The sequence below is a fragment of the Saccopteryx leptura genome, chromosome 12 (assembly GCF_036850995.1).
Source record: "Saccopteryx leptura isolate mSacLep1 chromosome 12, mSacLep1_pri_phased_curated, whole genome shotgun sequence".
Taxonomy (NCBI): Eukaryota; Metazoa; Chordata; class Mammalia; order Chiroptera; family Emballonuridae; genus Saccopteryx; species Saccopteryx leptura.
In genome coordinates this window covers 50,682,362-50,706,287 of record NC_089514.1, presented here as the reverse complement: position 1 = coordinate 50,706,287, position 23,926 = coordinate 50,682,362, and the positions used below count along the sequence as shown (strand labels likewise).

Below are 23,926 nucleotides of genomic sequence, written 5' to 3'. Positions count from 1 at the left end.
TCAGAGCCCATGTCTAATGACAGTGTCATTGTAAGTGTGCTGAGTGCAAAAATCACTGTATTGTATGAGTGCTTTCCTTTAGAATCTCTCATTGATTTAGATAAATTAGCTTTAAAGCTATTAAAACTGTGTTTGAAGAGTGATCAACTTCATGAAGTCTGCCTGTCATCAAAACTGTAGGTACAAACTGTTCATTTCACCTCTTAGTGTCTCCTATAATTGCACCAATTACAGTAGTAATTGGGATTGTAAATTAAGAATTAGTGGCTCACTGAAATGCCATTGTAGAAAGCACTTATTCTTTTTAGGTAATTAGTTGCATTTACAAAAAAAAAAAAAAAAAAGGAAACCCTCCCTAAAGATCAGCTCTATCTTCATATGACATTTTCTTTCTTTTTTTTTTTTTTTGTATTTTTCTGAAGCTGGAAACAGGGAGGCAGTCAGACAGACTCCCGCATGCACCCTACCGGGATCCACCCGGCACGCCCACCAGGGGGCGATGCTCTGCCCATCCGGGGCGTGGCTCTGTTGCAACCAGAGCCAGTCTAGCGCCCTGGCCATCTTTTGCTCCAATGGAGCCTCGGCTGCGGGAGGGGAAGAGAGAGACAGAGAGGAAAGAGAGGGAGAGGGGTGGAGAAGCAGGTGGGCGCCTCTCCTGTGTGCCCTGGCCGGGAATCGAATCCGGGACTTCTGCACGTCAGGCCAACGCTCTACCACTGAGCCAACCGGCCAGGGCCATGACATTTTCTTAATGTCTTATTAATCATTTGTTCTTTCTCTGCCCTCCCTCATTTATTTATTTTAAAAATATGTGGTTACAATAAAGGGACTTCGTATAAGTAGTTACTGTTAAATATACCTCGGGGAGACATTTCCTTTTGATGTCTGCTAGGATTTTGCTAAAATAAAATGCAAAGGAACCTGTGTATATGGCGTGACATTTTTTCTGTATAGATAGCTAATGCCAAAGAACTCTTATTATTTATGAAAAGGTTATTTGATAGATCACTAACTAATTAGAAGAAAATGAGATGGCAAAGGAGCCACAATATTTTTGGTATTTAGAGAAGTGCTGCTTTCAGTGATCTTTTAAAAAGTGCCTCATTTTTAAAATTTTGATATTTATAGATGGATACAAGGTTTAACTTTAACTTTGTTTAATTAGACTTGTTGATCACTGTATAAACAAACTTTTAATTGAAGTATTAGTTGTTGTTTTTTTGCTAATAATTATTAAAGTCCAGTGTGTCTGATAGACCTAGTATTAGCTACCAACTACAGAAAATCCCAAACAGTTGGTGATTTAATCACTATAGAAGTTTGTTTCTCACTCAAGTCAGAGAATGTCAGTTATACAGATCAGGGCTGATGCGGAAACTTTATACATGAGTGGTCCACACTCTTGTCTGATTTCGTCTGTCATCCTCTAAGTGTGTCGTCTGCCTCAGCGCCCATCACTGTTACGTGTGCTCTTCTTTAAGCAACAACGAACTGTATTCTTGTGGGGTTTTTAAGGGCACTTCCTGGAAATAACCAAAGCCTTTCCTCTTATGTGACATTGGCCAATGTCAGGATTTATTGGTTTCATGGTCAGTTACCTTCAAGGTGACTATGTATACAGTTAAAAAGCAGGAGCTGTGTAAGTAAGAAGGGGAGAAGAGATTACTTGGGGACAAGTATCTCAGTGCTGTGGTTACTCAGTACAAATCTGTGTTTTAAAATACATTGTTCTTCAAGTATCATATGATTCCACCCCTGTGGAATGCAGTGAGCAAAATGAACGGATAAGCAAAATAGAGACAGACTCATAGAGAGTAGGCTAAGAGCTGTGGAAATGGGGCAGATTGGGCAACGGAGGTGGAAATATAAAGCAAAAATACCCCAAAAAACAAAAAAACCCTTATGGACACAGACCACAGTATGGTGATTGTTGGGAGGGGTAGAGGGAGGAGGGTATGAAGGGAATAAATGGAGATGAACAAAGACTTGACTTTGGAGGGTGAACACACGATGCAGTTTGATGTCTTATGGAGCTGGGATCCTGAAACCTGTATGATTATGCTAGCTAATGTCACCCTAATGAATACAATGAAATAATTACCCCTAAATTATAAGTGGAATAATTGTCACTATAATTTGTAGAATTATAAGACTTACTCTGTTGAAAAGATATGGTATATTTAATTTACTGGAACACATAATTTAAAATTTTATAAACATATTGATTAGCCTGACTAGGCAGTGGTGCAGTGGAGAGAGTGTTGGCCTGGGATGCTGAGGATGCAGGTTTGGAACCCTATGGTTGCTAGCTTGAACACAAGCTCATCCAGCTTGAGTATAGGCTCTTCAGCTTACCAGCTTCAGTGTGGGGTCGCTGGCTTGAACGTGGGATCATAGACATGAATCTGTGTGGTCACTGTCTTGAACCCAAAGGTTGCTGGCTTGAAGCTCAAGGTTGCTGGCTTGAGCCCAAAGTTGCTGGCTCAGCTGGAGCCCCGTAGTCAAGGCATATATGAGAAAGCAATCAATGAACAACTAAGGTGTCACAACTATGAGCTGAAGCTTCTCCTCTTTCTCCCTTCTTGTCTATCCTTTCATTCATCTCTCTCGCTTTCTTTCTGTCTCTCTTGCTTGCTAAAAAACAAACAAACAAAAAACATATGTTGATTTAAATAAAATAAAATAAAATAGGCTATTTCTGCTCTGTAGGAAATTTCAATCTATTTAGGCAGTCAAATTTATACATTTTGATATTTAGCTTGCAATACATGTCAATGATTCAATAACAAATAATTAGACAGACTATAGCAATAGATTTGCTATAGGAGTTTTGGATAAGCTAAGGTAATTACAGAGTTATGAGTAAGGTTTATCAATTATAGATCAACTCAATGAAGAAAAAAGGCAAAGCCTTTTTAAGAGGGTAGAAAGGAGCAAAGTGAAAAACAGGGAAATGAACAAGTATTGTTAGAGCCTTGTGAGCTTAGCTAATTCAATAGATTGTAAGAGAAGAAGAGCAAAATTGGAGCAAAAGGTTTATTAATGGCAGATCACCTGGCCTTGAATGTCAGAAGAGTTTGTCTGGAAAATACTACCAATATTTTGACCAGTGAAATACTACAATTAAAGCAATGTTTCCTCTGATTGGATGGAAAACACTTAGAAAGCCTTGACCAAAAATTATGCTGTTAGGATGGTTAGATATATAGCATAATAAAGATCTGAACAAGAGATCAAATAGGAATTAAAGAAGAATTATTCTTGGGTATAAAAAACTGATGATATAAGAAACCTTAAAAAACAAATTGATATGATTATATGTTAGAAAATGATGTCAACTGTAGTGTTAGCTAACACCTCTATTACCTCATATAATTATACATGTATTATTTTTGTGATGATCACCATCCCACACATTAGATGCCCAGAACTTCTTCATCTTCAAATTAGAAGTTTGTACCTTTTGACCTCCCCCCTTCCCCCCACTCCCCAACCCTAAGCAACCGCCATTCTGCTCTGTGTTTCTGTGAGTTAGGCTTTTTCACGTTCCATCTAGAAGTGAGATCATGTAATCTTTATTTTCTCTACCAATTCCTTTCACTTAGCTCTCAGATAAGTGTATCTTTCTAATACATGTGTACCTTAAACTTGTCCAGTCTTATGTCTGAATTATATCACAATAAATAAAGATAAAATAAGAAAATGTAAAAATAAATAAAATAATTTAGTGATAGACATCGGGTATAAGTTAACTACATATAAATTTTAGCTTGAGGGAATATGAGAATGTTTATTGAAATATCAGAAGTATTTTTATTTTTTGAATAAAATGATGAATTTGATGAGTTTGATTTAGGACAATAAAATTTGAGGCGCTGACTGGAGAGTGCAGATCCAAGCATAGGTTTATATGATGATTTATACGATTTGCTTTGCTATATGCTATTCATCAGTAATGTTTTCTGGAGGCCACATCTTATACAAATAATATTTTGAAGTTCTTAAATGCTCCAAATTTGTGGAGATGCTGCTGTAACCTTATTTTTGTCATCTTTGTATAACCTCATCTCTTAACTAACTCTCTTATTTTACATATTTAATGGTTGTAATAGTTGTTTGCTTTTCAATCAGTTATAGATCAGGTCAAGCTTAAATGGATTAAAGGACTTATTTTATTGCTGATGGGTAAAAGCAGTTAAATAGGATGCTAACATGGACATGGGTATTGCTTGAAATTTGATGGTAGATATACTATATATAAATTATGTGATTAAGTGTTGTTTAAAATGCTTTAGCTCTTTTTAACTTCTAAAATATATCCTTCTGTTCACTTTTCCTTTATATATTGCTAAATTTCTATACCTTATGTTGTCCATTTTTCGATATTAGAACCACTTTTGTTAATGTATTTCATTTTATGTTCAGTATATTTTATTAAAAATTTATAAAAACTTGAGAAACAAAAAATTAGAACACCTTTTTCTTTAAGCAAGAGAGAGACAGACAAAAGGGAGAGATATGAGAAGCATTAACTCATTGTGTCACTTTAGTTATTCATTCATTGCCTTGTCATATGTGCCTTGACTGGGGGGCTCCAACCGAACTCAAGCCAGCAACCTTGGGCTCAAGCCAGAGACCATGGGTTTTGTCTATGATCATACACTCAAGCCAGCAACCCCATGCTCAAGCAAATTCAGAAAACTTTTTAAGCACTTCTCTCAGGTGCATCAAATATAAAATTTTTTAATAAATATATTATCACAATTATCAAAGAAGATTTATTGACTTACAAAAACTATAAACTTGTTCCTATAAAATCATAATTTTTTTGTTTTTATGAATGAATCATTATGATCATCTAATTAGATTTATTTGCTTATAAAAATAATCTTTTTGTCTCTGAGTTTACATTTTTGTCTGTGTAGCACATATGTGAATATATTTTCAGTGTCTTCTATTTTATAGAACATGCTTTGTTTAAACTTACTTCTGAGTCACAGATTGCATATTGATCATTTAAATAGTTGTCTTTGTGTACCATTTGCTTTACTGATAATATACTTAACCATACAACTTGTCTTTGTTATCTGCTTGACAGACAAAGAACCTTTTATGCTAAATGAAAATGTTTTAGGTGGATTGTCTGGCATCTGCAGAGTTAGCAGGAAACCACTTTGTAAAGCATTCTTTTATTTTTAAAAATATGGTGATTTGTCCTTGGCCATCATATTATATGTATATGAATTTCTGCCACTTGTGTATCTATAACTGAAAGAAGTATTCTGGATATATTACAGTTGAGATAACAAAGGTACTCTCAAGCCAGTACAATGATATCATCTGAACATTGTGTTCCATAGATCAGAAACAAAATTAAAATTCCAAACTAATGTGATTAATTAAGTCAGGACAGTCTGACCTCAAAGAAGGGAAGAAAGAACAAGGCAGAACTCCTGCTTCGGAAGCAGCTGACACACCCTACGTGTTCTGATCCTCGGAAGAGAGAGCGTTCTTTCAGCAGAGCTCACATGGGGGGAAACAGAAAAATTATAGACACATGAAAATGCAGTGCAAAAATAAATGGAAAAAATTTATTAAAAAGTGATCTGGAGCACAACTTAAATGATCATTTCTCTAGTAAAATGATACAATCTGGCATCAATCTCTTAATGACATCTGGCTCTTTTACTATGGTATTCAGATCACTCAATGACTCTTACCCAGTTTATGCCTCCAGTTTTATCTTTTACTACACAGTTCAATTTTCATGGTATACTACTACAATTCTTTTTCCCCTTTATTTAATTTTAATTTCATTTTCTTTTTTGCAACCAGTCTTTTCATATCTCTATATGTTTGTTCCTAGAACTCCATCTTTGGTTATGTGATTCTTACCCATCAATCAAAGTAGAACACAGACGCCACTGTCCACGTGAAGGCTTTCGCAAAAGCTGCCTCCCTTTACTTTGCTCTCTCAGAGAACTTTGTTTCTATCTGGAACAACAGCTGTCCCATTTTATCTTCTTTAGAATTTGTTTTGTATGTTATCTTTTACAAAAGCATTGCAGTGGAAATACCTGCAGAAATAGAGGGCTACTTGTGTATGGGCACGCCCTCTACCACCTAGTGCAGGGCCTGGGATGCAGTGGGAATAACTGCAGATATAGAGGGCTACTTGTGTATGAGCATGCCCTCTATCCCCTAGTGCAGGGCCCAGGATGCAGTGGGAATACCTGCAGATATAGAGGGCTACTTGTGTATGAGCACGCCCTCTATCCCCTAGTGCAGGGCCCGGGATGCAGTGGAAATACCTGCAGATATAGAGGGCTACTTGTGTATGGGTACACCCTCTATCCCCTAGTGCAGGGCCCGGGATGCAGTGGGAATACCTGCAGATATAGAAGGCTACTTGTGTATGGGCACATCCTCTATCTCCTAGTGCAGGGCCCGGGATGCAGTGCAAATAACTGCAGATATAGAGGGCTACTTGTGTGTGGGCACGCCCTCTATCACCTAGTGCAGGGCCCGGGATGCAGTGGGAATAACTGCAGATATAGAGGGCTACTTGTGTGTGGGCACGCCCTCTATCACCTAGTGCAGGGCCCGGGAGGCAGTGGGAATAACTGCAGATATAGAGGGCCCCTTGTGTGTGGGCACGCCCTCTATCACCTAGTGCAGGGCCTGGGGTGCAGTGGGAATACCTGCAGATATAGAGGGCTACTTGTGTATGGGCATGCCCTCTATCCCCTAGTGCAGGGCCTGGGATGCAGTGAGAATACCTGCAGATATAGAGGGCTACTTGTGTATGGGCACGCCCTCTACCACCTAGTGCAGGGCCTGGGATGCAGTGGGAATACCTGCAGATATAGAGGGCTATTTGTGTATGGGCATGCCCTCTACCACCTAGTGCAGGGCCTGGGATGCAGTGAGAATACCTGCAGATATAGAGGGCTACTTGTGTATGGGCACGCCCTCTATCTCCTAGTGCAGGGCCCGGGATGCAGTGAGAATACCTGCAGATATAGAGGGCTACTTGTGTATGGGTACGCCCTCTATCCCCTAGTGCAGGGCCCGGGATGCAGTGGGAATACCTGCAGATATAGAGGGCTACTTGTGTGTGGGCATGCCCTCTATCTCCTAGTGCAGGGCCTGGGATGCAGTGGATAATAGATATTGTTAAATTAAACTGGATAAAGAAATAAAGACCATAAGGTACTAGAGCTGTAAACATGTATCAGTGTAGAACTTCAGAGAACTCAGTTTTTAAATAAAATGAAATGGTAGGTGGCAGGGGGCAGATGGAAGGTACAGGAAACAAAAAATTTAATGATTTAGGTGTCTAACTGTACACCTTTGTCATCTCACCCTCTTACCTTTGCTGGTATTCTCCATGATATTTCTGGAACAACCATGTGAAGTCAGTTTTTAGATCCTTGGAAGCTTTATTGACTGGATGACACTTGCCCACGTCATGGGGGTGGTATAGGAGGGGCAAACAGTATGCTATTCCAACCCCTAGTCATGGAAATATGCTTTTAATTGGCTAAAATCTGAGCATATTTTATAATAATATATATTTTAAAAATTTGTGTTCTGTGATGAATAGTTTTAGCAACTCAGTGATATTGTTTTAAAATATCCACATGTAGAGAGCTTATGTACCAATTCTAGTTCAAAGTGTTTATGTGTATAAATCATTGAATCTGAGCTATCACATTCAGAAGCAGAAATTTTATAACCTCCATTTTACTGAAAGGGGGTAAGAAGTAATTTATTGAAATTCATACATCCTATTAAAAGTATCGGAGAACTAGCTCCAAAGCTCATCTAAGTTCTTCACTAGGCTGTTTCCCACAAGAGAAGACAGTTTTAAGAGACAGTAGAACAGACTCCTCACATTAGCATTTACCTAATTGGGATGACTGCCTTTTAACCTGGCCTCCTGCCTGGGATTCTCATCGATGGTTCTGTGTCTTAAAGCCTCAGTCATTCAGCATTTGAAAACTTGATCTGACATTGTTTGGAGATCAGTTACTTTTCAGTAACTGATCAGAAACATACGTCCATTCCCAAATTCAGCACTGGTATATAAATGATAAGACAGACATCAAACTGCCCAGCAATATAAATATTATATGGCAATAAGTAGTTTCCTGGGGCCAAAATAATATTCTTCTAAGAAGATCTAGAAATTTAGGGAAAAAATGATGAAGAGTTTGCCTCATATAAATTCTCCACGCTCTAGAACTTGACTCAGGTTTGTGTAACTAGGAAAAGTTATTACCTGTACTAGGATATTGATTCAGTATAATCTTTACTAGGCAGTCGAATGAAACTTGAAGAGTACTATTACTAGAAGGAAGAAGAAAAAAATGTACCATGAAGACTTGTCAATATCTCTTCCTCTGGCAGTGCAGTGATCTCTGTGTACACTTCTTTCCATACTGAACACACTCATCTCCTTCACATAGGAGATGATTTAAGGTCAACTCCAATAAGTTAGTATAGCAATTTTTAACCAGTGTACTGTGGCAGGCACAATGGTGAGTTGCAAGAATTTTTAAAACATGCAATACCTGACTATTTAGTTGGGGCACTGACCTCTTTTCCCTTAGATTGTCAAATAAAATAATGACAACAGCCAACATAACAATAGTCATCTAGTATGAATGCATCAAAATAATACCTATTTTGGGATCATATTGGCAAAAAATACATTTTTTGATGTGCCACAAAATTTTAGTAATCAGTTTACATGTGCCATGAGATGAAAAAGGTTGAAAGTTGCTGAATTAGTACATTCAGCTCAATATCTAGAATCTCTGGGTCATTGCAACTCTCTGCATGTATATATGACTTTTCCTATTGTGGCTACAAAACAGAGCAGGACACAGGTTCCTTTCTCTGTGCTATTCCCATCACTGCCCAGAAAACTTCTAGGCAACGGTGGTGTCTTCTGGGTGACCCTAGGAGAAATGGCCGTTTGTCAAAAGGAGAGGAGGAATCACTGGTCCATTGTATTGATATTTATTACAATTCAGCAGGCATGAAACAAAGACCCTCCCCCACCCCCACCCTATTCTTCTCATGAAGTAAGTTCCTTAGTTAGCACATCGGACCACTCCTGGTCATGATAGCGCTCTTGTCTGAAACCCTTTCAGATGCACCTGAAGGGTGTGCTTGGGAATAAACAGCTTTCATAGCACGTTGTTTGGGGTGCCCAAAATTGCCTAAGGGTTTACAACAATTATAAGATTTCTGCAGAAAGCTTTGTTTCTTTGGTAACACAGACAACATCAACACAGCACTTAGTTGACTTATTATTATTTTCTCCCGTAAATTTCTTGTGTAAGAAATCCTAGTCCTGAGATTTAGTCTACAAATAATTCTTAAGTCCATTATTTTTTATGTATGTACTGGGTTATGAATTTAGCCCATCCTTTTCTCCCTCTTTCTCATACTAAATATGGTTTACTTGAAGACTGCTGGGAGCAGAAAATCTGATGTTATAATAGCTGAGGATATTACTCACTTTCTAATTGTTCATCTGTGTATGAGGCAGAGGCTGCTAATTTTCCACCACAATTCTGTCCTCCCTTTCCATTGTGAAGTTGTGTTTTTAGAAATGACTTCCCAGCCAGGGACAAAGGTCTCAGAGCTCCTTTGCATCTACAAAGGATGAGTAGAGTATGAGTTAAAGTAATAGGTGTCGCTGCCAGCCTGAAACTGAGACTTGGATGGGCCTTCTCCATGCTTTGTCCTGTTCTCTCGCAGCTGCCTGCCAGTGCCCTGGTGACCTTGGAAACCAAGTGTTACAGAAGGCAAAAGCCTTGCCAGCTACTGGTCTCTGAGTACCTTCTTGGAGTAGAATTGATGCCCCTGTGAACAGTAATATCTAACTTAGACTGTTATGTGAGTGAGAAATAAACTTTGCTTTTCTAAGAAAGAGAAGATTTGAGACTGTTCATTAAGTTACTTTCTGTTACCATAATTAATATAGAATCATCTTTCTATGTATAGGACATTTCCCAGGTTAAACAATTTACTGGGGGACAGAGACGGTCTCCTAACTCAAAATCTGAAGAGGCCAGCTCTTCGCTTTCCTCGGCTCTCTCACACCTGCCCATGGGTCTGTAACCTACACTCTGTCTATGAGAGTCAGCCTGGACCTTGATGTGGAAGCCATGATGAGAATTAGGAACTGTGGAGAATCCATTCTGGGATGGATTCATTGCGCAGCAACACTCAGATTCCTGAAAATCTTGTGAGCTATGCAATACACATTTATTGAATTAATTCTTAAAAAACAGTCCAATCTCATTATCTTGGGTTGGAATTCAGAACCATGACTAATATTCCACAGGAGATGACTGAGACAAACCTAAAATAATGATTGACATGACAACAGTTAGATCCAAGCAGTTGGACCAGGTATGTGAAATTCATTCCTTTTCTTTTTATGAGAATAATAATGTGAAGTCTGCAGAATAAGAAAAATGCATTTGAACTTGCTAATTGGAAATGCCATTAGCTTTCATTTCAAATGGTGTTTCTATCAAGAGAATCAGCCCTCAATGCATCATTATGTGCTGTGTTATTTCCTAGCAGCTGAAAAAAAAAAAAACACGGATACTCTCCTATTATTTTAGACTGAATTAATTAGAAAATAGCTTTATACTCTGCATACTTTCCCAAGAATGTTACTAACGCATATTTTAGTATTATGACTTAATGTATAAATGGCTTTTTAAATCAAAGCTCAAAAATTGACATAGTACACTTTAACTATCATATGAAATAGATTTATAGTTCAAAAAATTTTTCAAAGAGATATCTAAAGTTTATTTTTGATTGGAGAAAAACATTCTCATAACTTATTATCCCTTTTACCTTTGGCATTCAGAAATTATACCTACATTCTGGGCTGTCATTTCTACCGCTTTCACCTGTCATCCCAAAATCTAATTGGAGAGCAAAGGGGATCTAAACTGAGTCACATTTCACTTTTTGCAGGGATTTTAGAAGCTCCAATTTCTTCTCAAAACATCCATATTTTATTGTGCATCACTATGAAACTGATCATTTCAGGTAGTTGCATGGTACCCATATTACTATCTGACCTTCTATAATTCTGAACCTATATGAATAATGTACCAGGTAAATGCCACAATGGAATTTTAAAACAAATTAATTAGTAATATGCTAGAAGAAAGTACATTGTTTAATTTTACCATAATATAAACATATTAAGTATAATCAAGGGATATTCCCTAATATTAGATATCTCAGAAGACTATTAAGAGAAAATTCTTATTTTTACATATAAGTAATTTAAGATTATATGCTATATCAATGATTTTCAACTGGTTTGTCACGAGAATTTTTAAAATGTATAATACTTGACTATTTAGTCTGGGACACTGACTTCTTTTCCTGCAGATTGTCAAAATTAAAAAAATATGCCAACAGATAACATAACAATAACCATCCAATATTAATGAACCAAAATTATATCTATTTTATTTTGTCAAATCACCAAGACATTCTGGTGTGCCTCAGGATTTTAGTGGTTAATTTATGTTTGCCTTGAGATGAAAAGATAGAAAATCATTGTGCTATCCTAGAATGTGATGGTCTGGCTTATACTATATATTTTAATCCCTTTTTTGTCTTGAAAGTTAGATACCAATTTTATGGAACATAGTGATGCTGACCTCAGTTCACTTTAATTAGCAATTATAGTGAAAACAAAAATCCTAGATGAATGTGATCTGCAAAGAATTCAGAAATCTCATTTAAATGTGACTTTCATCCAGTTTTATTAAATAATTTATCAAATTCATTAGTGGACATGTTTCAATCATGGTGGTTGCTATTATATTATATTGGCAGTGGTAACTAATCTCACTTCTCACTTCTTTCATTTCACCTGCACATTTGTATCAGTATGGGTCCAATCAGGAGAGAAAAATCACAATATTTTGAACATGGAAAACAAGAAAAGAGCCTTTGTTTTTTTTTTTTTTTTTTTTTTTTTTTTTTTTAAATAAATTTTTATTAATGGTAATGGGATGACATTAATAAATCAGGGTACATATATTCAAAGAAAACATGTCTAGGTTATTTTCTCATTAAATTATGTTGCATACCCCTCGCCCAAAGTCAGATTGTCCTTCGCCACCCTCTATCTAGTTCTCTGTGCCCCTCCCCCTCCCCCTAACTCTCCCCCTGTCCTCCCTCCCCCCACCCCTGGTAACCACCACACTCTTGTCCATGTCTCTTAGTCTCATTTTTATGTTCCACCAATGTATGGAATCATGTAGTTCTTGTTTTTTTCTGATTTACTTATTTCACTCCTTATAATGTTATCAAGATCCCACCATTTTGCTGTAAATGATCTGATGTCATCGTTTCTTATGGCTGAGTAGTATTCCATAGTGTATATGTGCCACATCTTCTTTATCCAGTCTTCTATTGAAGGGCTTTTTGGTTGTTTCCATGTCTTGGCCACTGTGAACAGTGCTGCAATGAACATGGGGCTACATGTGTCTTCACGTATCAATGTTTCTGAGGTTTTGGGGGTATATACCCAGTAGAGGGATTGCTGGGTCATAAGGTAGTTCTATTTGCAGTTTTTTGAGGAACCACCATACTTTCCTCCATAATGGTTGTACTACTTTACAGTCCCACCAACAGTGAATGAGGGTTCCTTTTTCTCCACAGCCTCTCCAACATTTGCTATTACCCGTCTTGTTGATCATAGCTAATCTAACAGGGGTGAGGTGGTATCTCATTGTAGTTTTGATTTGCATTTCCCTAATAACTAATGAAGCTGAGCATTTTTTCATATATCTGTTGGCCATTTGTATCTTTTCCTGGGAGAAGTGTCTATTCATGTTTTCTTCCCATTTTTTTATTGGATTGTTTGTTTGTTTGTTGTTGAGTTTTATGAGTTCTTTGTAAATTTTGGAAATTAGGCCCTTATCTGAGCTGTTGTTTGAAAATATCATTTCCCATTTAGTTGGCTGTCTGTTTATTTTTATATCAGTTTCTCTTGCTGAGCAAAAACTTTTAATTCTGATGTGGTCCCATTCATTTATCTTTGCCTTCACTTCTCTTGCCATTGGAGTCAAGTTCATAAAATGTTCTTTAAAACCCAGGTCCATGAGTTTAGTACCTATGTCTTCTTCTATGTACTTTATTGTTTCAGGTCTTATATTTAGGTCTTTGATCCATTTTGAATTAATTTTAGTACACGGGGACAGGCTGTAGTCGAGTTTCATTCTTTTGCATGTGGCTTTCCAGTTTTCCCAACACCATTTGTTGAAGAGGCTTTCTTTACTCCATTGTGTGTTGTTGGCCCCTTTATCAAAGATTATTTGACCATATATATGTGGTTTTATTTCTGGGCTTTCTATTCTGTTCCATTGGTCTGAGTGTCTATTTTTCTGCCAATACCATGCTGTTTTGATTATTGTGGCCCTATAATATAGTTTAAAGTCAGGTATTGTAATGCCCCCAGCTTCATTCTTTTTCCTTAGGATTGTTTTGGCTATTCGGGGTTTTTTATAGTTCCATATAAATCTGATGATTTTTTGTTCCATTTCTAAGAAAAGAGCCTTTGAACAACAACAACAACAACAAAAAACAGAAGCAGGAAGCAAAATCCCTTTTTTCATTCATTGTCTCTCTTTTATCATTTGCTGACAAAGCTTAAAATTGTGCTTCTTGGCAAAAGAAAAATTGTTAAAGTGCCCAGATTCATTTTTATAGACCAGGTTAAAAGGGTGAATTTGGAGTGTAGAGGCAATAAATCTATAACCAGCACAACATGGTACTGAAAGTAGGATGTAATTTATTTAAATTTTTAGTTATTAGACTCTAACTTGGGAGTCAGATATATTTAAGAATAGTTGAAAGTGTCCTGATATGTCTACCTGCATTTTAGTCACTTAATTCCAGTGCTACCACAAAAAGGAAAAATAATCAATATTTTATCTCACTGGTTCTAAGTTTCTTCAAATGTAAATTGAAAGAATTAAAATAAACTTAGTTCAACTACACTGACAACATTCATAACAGGCATAGCTGGAGGAGTGCTATCCACTTAAAATAAACAAATCATTTTATAATATAGTCACTAATAAGAAAGAAATTTCAAAGTCAAGGAGAGGCTTAGTATGTATTTTTTTAAATACCCTAATTGGTCAAATTATCTTAGTTGACTAATAAACCTGATTTTCAGTAAAGTTCTCCATAATTTCCATTGTTTCTCAATAATAGCAAAATACATTGGAAGGCATAAGTCATATGAATTATTAGAAATTTTTCCAAGGGTCATATTTCTAAACATGTTTAAGGAGAGGACTTGTTCAGCATGAAATTGTTGACCAATTAATCAGCATTTGTTGATCTGCATTGAGTCTGAGGTTTGTGGTGTGTGTGTGTGTGTGTAAAGTTTTGTAAATCATTTTCATTACAGTATAGATTTAGTTAATATAAGTGTAAATTGATTATATTTAAAATCAGTGCACTTAGCCCTGGAGGGTGGCTCCATGGACAGAGCGTGAGCCAGCATGCCAGAGATTGCAGGCCCAACACCCAGTCAGGGCATGTAGGAGAAGTAATCAATGCGTGTACAACCAAATGGAACAAATAAGTAACACAACGAATTGATGCTTCTCTTTCTCTTCCTCCCTCTCTCCACCTCTTACTCTTCCCCCTCTCCCTTCTTTCTCTCTCTCTTCCCTCCCCCTTAGAGAAAATTTTTTCCTACTACTGAAAATGGTAAAGTCTCTGAAACTAACAAGATTTTTGAATCTGTATTTGAATTACTTCAATCATTTAAATAAATTTAAGGACAACAGTTTTTCCTTAATTTTTTTTAAAATTATACTTTCACTTTTTAATTATAATTTCAAATGGACTGGCCATTATCAAGTATGAGGTTGAAAATCATGTTGTTGTATGATAAAAAAAAATCAAGAAAACAACAATTATTTCATAGATCAACATAGTATCACTTTAAATGAAAACACAAGGATTAATTAAAAGCATAATTTCCATGAGTGCCAAATCTATTTTCTTTTAAGGTAAATAAATGTTTCTGTTAGTAGAGAAGAAAGAAAATATATAACTTCTGGACACCTGGTAAAATATTATAAGTCAGCACCCAGAAAATCCCTATGTCTACAAATTATTTCTGGAATAATATGAAAAAGAAAATTTTCTTATATTGACTTTCCTTTGTATTACTATATGCTTTTTCATTTTCAAAAAGAAAAAAAGTATTGTGTAAAAATTATATTTACCATTTTACCATTGTGGATAGGTGGAATGTGTCAAATGGTGCTTTGGATTTATTTTAAATACTTTTTTTAATATTTTTTTGTAATTTCTCTAATTTTTAATGTAATTTTATATCTCTCTCTCCTCTTCCCATCTCCTTCTCCCTTTCCTTTCTTTCTCTCTTTCCCTTTCTCTCTCTGAAAGCTTCTCCATGGGTTGATAACAGCCGAACTCCAAACAAGATTGACCTTTATGATGTACGCAGAAGGCCATGGTAAGAATTTTAGGTAGTCATGAAAAGATGAAACAGACAAAAGGAGGGTGCATTTCTTTGTTGTTGCTAATAACTTGGGGCCCTGTCCCGGTTATAGTGTTGTCCCAAAACAACAAGGTTGTGGGTTTGATCCTAGTCAAGGCACACACAGGAAGCAACCAAAGAGTACACAACTGAGTGGAGCAACAAATGCTTCCCTTCCTCCTTCCCTCTTCCTCCCTTCCTCTCTCACTCTTTCTTTCTAAAAGTCAATAAAAATTAAGCCCTGGTTGGATTGCTCAGTTGGTTAGGGTGTCATTCTGGAGCACGGAGTTTGCTGATTCGATTCTCTAGTCAGGACACATACAGGAGCAGCTGGATGTTTCTGTCTCTCTCTCTTCCTGCCTCTCTCCCTCTCAGAAAAAAAGGAGAAACTCTTTCCATTATCTGGGTGAATATTGTCTAATTATGTAAAGGGGTCCAGTATTTATTTTTAATTTTAATAAATGTATACAGTTAAAGGTAAATAAAGATGATAAGGTCATGTGGGAACAGTGTGGAATATTGTTGAAATTAATTACCAAATTTATTTCCAATTGACTATGTTTCATTTTCAATTTTCTATCCTAAGCTCTTTCAGCTGGTAGGAATTTCTAGTGGAAGATGACCTTCAGCTTGCTTGGAGTCGAGCTCTAATTGAACATCTAGACTGAGCAGGAGGTAGTCTGTGTCTAGCAGTGAACAAACAAGAACTGACCCCAGGCTGTAGGAGCTGCCCTAGTTATAGTTATATTGTTTAGGTTTATTTTTCCAAAAAGAAATATTATTTGTTTCTCTCCACTAAAGCAACTCATTTCCATAATATAAAATTCAAATAATACCAATAACTTGCAATTTTACAACACATGTATTTTGAGTTTTTTTTAAAAAAATGTATTTAATGTGTGAATATATCTTTTTTGAATGAGTTCACATTATAGACAATATGCTGCTTTGTGACCTACCTCCTGTTTTCTTTTTTTTCTCCTATTTTCATATCAATACTTTTGAGTACCTATTTATAAGAGGCACATGTAACGTCATTTAAAAAGAATGACCATCAGGTAACTTATTTAAGAAATCCCCTATTATTGGACATTTAGATTATTTCTAACTTTTTGCCAGTGTTCAGACAAATTCTAAGATTTATTTGTTGATTCAAACTAAATGTATTTAAAGCTTTTAAGATACCCTATTAAACATCCCAGTAGCAATATACATGAGCACCAATCACATATAATAGTTACAGATACAATTAATCTACATTTTATGCTTGATAATATTTCTCTAAGCGTGGTGACTGTGAAACAGTGGGTTGTTGAGTGGAGGCAAAGATGATGACCTCACATGGTTTGGGTTCAGGAACCAGTTATTTGAGGGGGAAACCTAGAATCTAGGTGCCAAACAGAGGAGGCAGATAGCAGTCTGTCCTCTCATCTTTCCACCGAGAGGCACGCACGGGCCATTTGTTAAAATGCTACACATGAACTAGATTTGCCTTCCATTGCAACATCCCAACAACCCTCCCCCTTACCTTTTTACAGAGGCACAAACTGGGTGCAAATTATAAACTCTTTTATGAACACATAGTCCTGAGTAGATACTAACTGTGCTGGACTGAGTCTGTAAACGAATTGACAAATTATCTGGCAAGAAGCAAAGAAAAAACAATTACAGATACAGAGAAGTTAGATTTGGAGTCATAGGTAAAGAGGCATCAGAGATAAGTAGAAAATTGAGTTCAGTTCAGCCCTTCCCATTGAGGAAAGTCGGCCCCGGGGCCCTGTCACTCTGTGGCCAGGCAACCTGGCTTTTGGGACCGCTCACCTGTAATTATGTTTATCTCTACAATTCCTAAACCATTTGACTAAAGCTCTCCCACAGTCTCTTTAAAATGCAAAGATTCTAAATCTGTAGGGCTGGGTCGAAATTGGAAATAAACATTCTAAATTGACACTCATGATTCTTAGATACTATAAAGTTCGATAGCCACCTCTGGAAACTCTTGGTAGTAAAATTAATAATATTTTGTTTTTAATTTCTTTATTCCTTTGTATTTCTCTCTCTCTTTCTATGTTGCTTTTTTCATGTTCCTAGCTCACTTACCGATATTTTGTGTTTATTTTTTGCCTTTAAAAATATGACATAGTCTTATTATTATTTTTGTTGTTGTTGTTCTTATTGTTATTCTTTAGAGTGAGTTTTAAAACCTGTGATCAACAAATTGAAGTTCAGGGTAAATTACTTTTTCAGGAAAATGTCCTTTAGAAGTTGAGTTCTTTGGTTCTTAATATTAAAGCACATCTATCTTTTTTTATAATATTTGAAAAACATAATTGAAGCATTATGCCCTGACATCTCTACTATTAAGATAAATATAATTTTTTAAAAAATTGACAATGCAAAATTATAAATGAAAGAGCAGAGCATTGTAGACTGAGCTAGAATGGAAATAGTTCTGTTTGGAAAACACCTTATCTCAGACATTAGTAAATATTAGGTTAACAAATATCAACGTTTGACATTTTGCAAGAGAAAAAGACATTTATTTTATATTTGTTTCAGGTACATTCAAGGAGCAGCATCTCCTAAAGACATGCTTATTCTGGTTGATGTGTGAGTAATTAAATATTATACCTTTATTTATATAGTGAGAACATAGCGTGGATTCATAGAAAAAGTAATGTGTTAGGACCAAAAAAGAATTGACACATTAGGGAAAAAGAACAAAGAGTAATTTTGATTACTTTTGTATCTAGACAAAGAAGTCATATTAAGACAGTAACAAAAACAAATAAACAAAAAACTTATTGAAAATGAGAAAAATCTATGTCAGATTTAAAAATTATGGCATGGCATGGTACTAGAGTCTGAGCTTTTTGAAAAATTATTTGCTTCTAGTTTTGGGGTTTGTATTTAAAATAACAAAGTACAGGGTTTGTAAAACTCAGCAGTTTCTGCTACCAAAAAATAAAAATAAATAAAAATAAGAAAAAATAAAGCCATTTAGTTGGCACCTATTCATTAAAGATTCAAATAACTTTGAGGATTTTGTCCCCAACACAGATAAAGGTTAAATGTGTTAAATTTCAACACTGAGAAATGGTAATATATAAGAACAATTTCAGAAGTTTTCATATGGGTCATTTTATGTATTTCCTTGCTTCAAGTTAAGGGGTGTGTGTGTGTGTGTGTGTGTGTGTGTGTGTGTGTGTGTAATCCTCTAATAAAGTTAAAGATGAAATAGATAGAAATGGATAGAAAATAATATATCCTGCTATAGAGATTTTGTTTTTAGGAGTAATAAAAACAAAGTATAAAATACTTTGATTATTTTCCCTGAGAAAATAAAGCTATATCTTTATATATTCTTTGCCACATTGCAACAAACAAAATTTAATGTTTTGTAGGCAATTAAATCCATATTACAAACTAGCATCAACATTTGAAAATTTCTTCATTTTTACCTAAACTGAACAAATTATAACCTTATAACTAGCCTAAGTAGAGAAGATAAATAAATTAGACAAATGTAACTTAAGTGTTAATTTGATTTCATTTGTTAAAATGCACTTAAACTACATCTCATTTTAATTAAATTATTGTGGAGTATATCATACATGAATCCTTGATATTCTCCTTAAGTAGAAATCTAAATGGTAGTGTAATATGTTATAAACCTATGGGATATATGATCATTTCCAGAAATAATTTTTCACATTAAAATCTTTGAAACCCACATGTATATCCCTAAATTAAAAATATAATAACATTAAAATATCATTTTAAAAATTATTTCAACATAAATATGTTGACAGTCTCATCACATACACAATGTCATAATATAGATTCCAAGATAGTTAAGATGTGATCCCTGCTCTCAGAGATAATTCAAATGTACTAGTGAAACTAAGCCATTTTCTCAAATAACTAAAATAACGTCAAAGGTGATAGACCTAAGATAAGATAGCATTAAAGGAGTCCGTAGGAAAGGAATAGCACTTTAATTTACAGTGTCAGGCAAGACATTGTGAAGAAGCTAAAATTAGAATGAAATTGGCCAGCACGGGCGGAGAGTGGAGAGAGGAAGTTGCAGTGGAAGAGCTGACAGAGGCAGTGGCTCCGGAAAGAACACCTGGAGTCACTGGCTAGAGGAGGCGGGAGAAGGATGCAGGATTATGACAGCTGTTGAACGTAGTCTATTTAGTAGGTAACTCTGAGGTGTTCATAGTATTGTCTTAAGGTATATTTCCAGAGTTTCTTCCTGTTAGCATGGGGAGGAGAAGTGACTAAGAGCTGGGCATAGTGGCTGACACTTAGTTCAGGATCCTCAGGTAATGAGGATCTGAGCCAGAGTGGAGAGAGGGAGAGAGGAGGCCTCTGTCTTGGGAACAGTGCGTATGGAATGAATGCAGGAGACTGTCTAAAAGGGTAGGAAGGATGGGAGGGAGAAGGGAATTGGATGACTAAGACCTACCTTGGTTAGTACCAAAAACATAAAATATGTTTGGGAATAATTTGTCATTTTGGACATTGAGCCTGTAGTTGTTTAATAAGCAGCAAAGTGTAAAACTGGAGAAAAGCTGGGAGCCAGAGATGTAGAGTTGGGAGTAAGTTGTCTAGAAATGAGCACTACAAATCAAGGAGGTCTTTGTTAAGGATTATAGAATATATAGAGTGGAAACAAATGAAGATCAAACCCCAGAAAATATCTATTTTAAGACATAAAACAAGGCATTTTTGCCCACACAAAAAAAATCTGTTTATTATTATCATAATTGTTATGCCAGTGCATAACTATTGGTTTAATTAAGCAAAGCAATGTGTTCCCTCGGGCAATGACTTAATCTGTTAACCTAAACAGGTTATAAGCCCTCACTTCTGTCTTGGCTAACCAAGCTGGTTTTCAGTATAAAGGACGGCAAAAGTAGGTTTACACTTGTGAGTACATGAAACACAGATTATTTTTGTATTATCACTTATTAATTATTGTATCATTTTCTATACAAATAACTATAAACCTACTTTTGCCCCACACTGTATGTATCCTGAATAAGTGGACATGCCCTGAGTATCCATATTTTCTTAAAATTGTCATTTGACTTTTAATTTTTATAGTTTTATTTAGAAATTATATACATTCTGATACTGGTATGAAAGAATGGCAATATTGCTTTTTTTTACTCTATTAAAAATATGACTTTTTCTACTACTGATTAGGTCTAGAGCTATTGCAGAAATTGCCTTCTTTACTCAGAGTGTTTGATTTTGATTAAACAGTAACATCATGGACCCATTTCTTTCTTTCTTTCTTTCTTTCTTTCTTTCTTTCTTTCTTTCTTTCTTTCTTTCTTTCTTTCTTTCTTTCTTTCTTTCTTTCTTTCTTCTTTCTCCTTCCTTCCTTCCTTCCTTCCTTCCTTCCTTCCTTCCTTCCTTCCTTCCTTCCTTCCTTCCTTCCTTCCTTCCTTCCTTCCTTCCTTCCTTCCTTCCTTCCTTCCTTCCTTCCTTCTTTCTTTCTTTCTTTCTTTCTTTCTTCTTTCCTTTCTTCTTTCTTTTTTATAGGAGTGGGAGTGTTAGCGGATTGACACTTAAATTGATCCGAACATCTGTCTCAGAAATGTTGGAAACCCTCTCAGATGATGATTTTGTGAATGTAGCTTCGGTAAGTATGAGATGACTGCATTGTTGGTGAATTAAATCTAAAATTTTTATCTCCTTTGACTTTAAATACTCCATAGTGTTTTATCTTTGATAGGCTGAGGTATTTCTGATCTATTTTAAGATGGTATCACTGAGCTGTTTCTGTTTGTTACTGATTCTCCTATATTTCCACACCAAGATCCTTTTTGAATGTTTAAGGCTTTACCCATAATTGGAGTAATAAATACAAAAGAGAAACATTATTCATCCTTCACTCAGAAAAGCTTAAACAGGTGACATGAATACCATTGTTGTACTCATGAATACCATCGTTACTACTAATAAAATTTTTCTTTTCAATTTAACAGGAGAACCAAGAGCTATTTGAATGTGTTTCTTTTAAAGTTTCATTTCCCAGAACCATCTTAGACTTTCATACTCACAGAGTGTACTGAACTCTGAAACAAATGAAACAGAACAAAATGAGTGTTACTGTGTCTCATTCTAATTCATAGAATTTAGGCAGAAAATACCATGGTTGTTTACTGCTGGGTATGATTTCACATTTGAAGTGGATTTATTCACAGAGCTGAAGGGGAGGGATGAGGAACTGTGATGAAGTCACTCCGCATTCAACAGAGGAGAGTGGCTCTGTCTCTGAAAGCAGCAGCAGGAAGTTCCAGCAGGTGGGCTGCGTGGGTTCTCTCCCTTCACCGAGAGGGCACCCCAGAGGCAAAAGGCAGGGAGGAGAATGGGGCATAATCTTTTGTCAGCCAGCGCTCCAGGTAACTAGGTTAGTGATATTTACTGAGAGGAAAAGAATTATTCCTAAAATGCTTTTAGCATGTTATCCCTGGCTTAGGGTAACTATGGTCAATAGAACCCAGGATCAATGAAGCAAGATTCCCTGAAAAATATGTATAGGCGATATAACTCTCTGGTTAATAAATTGGAGGTGTTTCATAGTTTAAATAGTCTCGCTATACGGGGAACCCTGCAAAACTCTTTTTGAGGCCTCTGTTCAACTGGGTCAGGATGGGAATGTCTCCAACACAGTAAGGAAGAACCTGTTCTATGTTTCCTCGAGCTTCCATAACTTCAAACACTGGATAGCTTAAACTATAGGTGGTAATTTTCTCATAGTTCTGGAAGTCAGAAGTCCAAGATCAAGATGCCAGCATGGTCACTGTTTCCTGAGTCCCCTTTCCTTGCCTGCATTGCCACCTGCTTCCTGCTCACCTAGTCATCGCTCTGTGCATACAGACCCGTGGTGTTTCTTCCTGTTCTGCAAAGGACACCAGTCATACTGGATGATGTCCCTAACCTACCTCAGCTTGACTTAGTCACCTATTTGAAGACCTTATTTTCAGATACTGTCACATCTGAGATACAGGGGTTGGGACTTCAACATATAAATTTCAGGGTGACACAATTCAGCCCATTACTCTTGGGAGCCATTCTGCATGTCCAGATCCTTTATCGCTTCTTCTGAACTTTTATAAATCCTTAGCTTGTTTGTGTTCTTGATATTATTTAGTAGAACTTGATACTACATAAGATCTGATTCATGTCAGTCTCATTTTACATTCTGACCCTGTGTATTAGCCCACCAGTTACTCAACTAAATGCAGTTTTTTGGGTTTTTTTTTTTTATATTTTATTTATTGATTTTTAGAGAGAGAGGAGAGAGAGAGAGAGAAGGGGGAGGAGCAGGAAGCATCAACTCCCATATGTGCCTTGACCAGGCAAGCCTAAGGTTTCGAACCGGCAATCTCAGTGTTCCAGGTTGACGCTTTATCCCACTGTGCCACCACAGGTCAGGCAACTAAATGCAGTTCTTAACCTCTAAGTGAAACGATCAGAAAAGGCAGTCATTTAGTTTCTTTTTTTTTTTTTTTTTTGTATTTTTCTGAGGTTGGAAACAGGGAGGCAGTCAGACTCCCGCATGTGCCCGACCGGGATCCACCCGGCACACCCACCAGAGGGCGATGCTCTACCCATCTGGGGCGTCGCTCCACTGCAACCAGAGCCATTCTAGCGCCTGAGGCAGAGGCCACAGAGCCATCCTCAGCGCCTGGGCCAACTTTGCTCCAATGGAGCCTTGGCTACGGGAGAGGAAGAAAGAGACAGAGAGGAAGGAGAGGGGGAGGGGTAGAGAAGCAGATGTTTTAGTGAAGGACAGAATGAAAGACAGACAGACCGACATGGGCAAGACAGACAGGAAGGGAAAGAGATGAGAAGCATCAAGTCTTTATTGCGGCACCTTAGTTGATCATTGACTGCTTTCTCATATGTGTCTTGACGGGGGGAGGGGGGGGCAGGCCCTAGCTGAGCCAGTGACAGCTTGCTTAAGCCAGCGACCTTGGGCTCAAGCCGATGACCTTGGGCTTCAAGTCAGCGACCATGAGGTCATGTTTATGATCCCATGCTCAAACTGGTGACCCTGCACTCAAGCTGGATGACCCTGTGCTCAAGCTGGCAACCTCGGGGTTTCAAACCTGAGGTCCTCAGCATCCCAGGTCAACACTGTATCCACTGCCCCACCACCTGGTCAGGCCATTATTTAGTTTCATTTGTACATAAACATATTGTTTATTATTACAAAATAACTGTAATGGTTGCTAACAAAAAATGATCTGTGACATAGCAAAATAGTCATAAAAACATTAAATTCGGTACAGATTTTGCATTTCCAATGAAATGTAT

At 36.7% G+C, this 23,926-nt stretch overlaps 1 protein-coding gene across 10 annotated transcripts in view; it reads left to right on the top strand.

Annotated features, from left to right (window-relative positions):
- CACNA2D1 (calcium voltage-gated channel auxiliary subunit alpha2delta 1) overlaps nt 1-23,926 on the top strand; it is a 587,655-nt gene that overhangs the window by 426,807 nt on the left and 136,922 nt on the right. For all 10 annotated transcript variants that reach the window (XM_066354417.1, XM_066354423.1, XM_066354420.1 and 7 more), the window contains exons 8-10: nt 15,493-15,562; nt 18,146-18,196; nt 21,143-21,242. In XM_066354417.1, the coding sequence (XP_066210514.1) occupies nt 15,493-15,562; nt 18,146-18,196; nt 21,143-21,242 (221 nt within the window). The remainder of the gene's footprint in view (nt 1-15,492; nt 15,563-18,145; nt 18,197-21,142; nt 21,243-23,926) is intronic.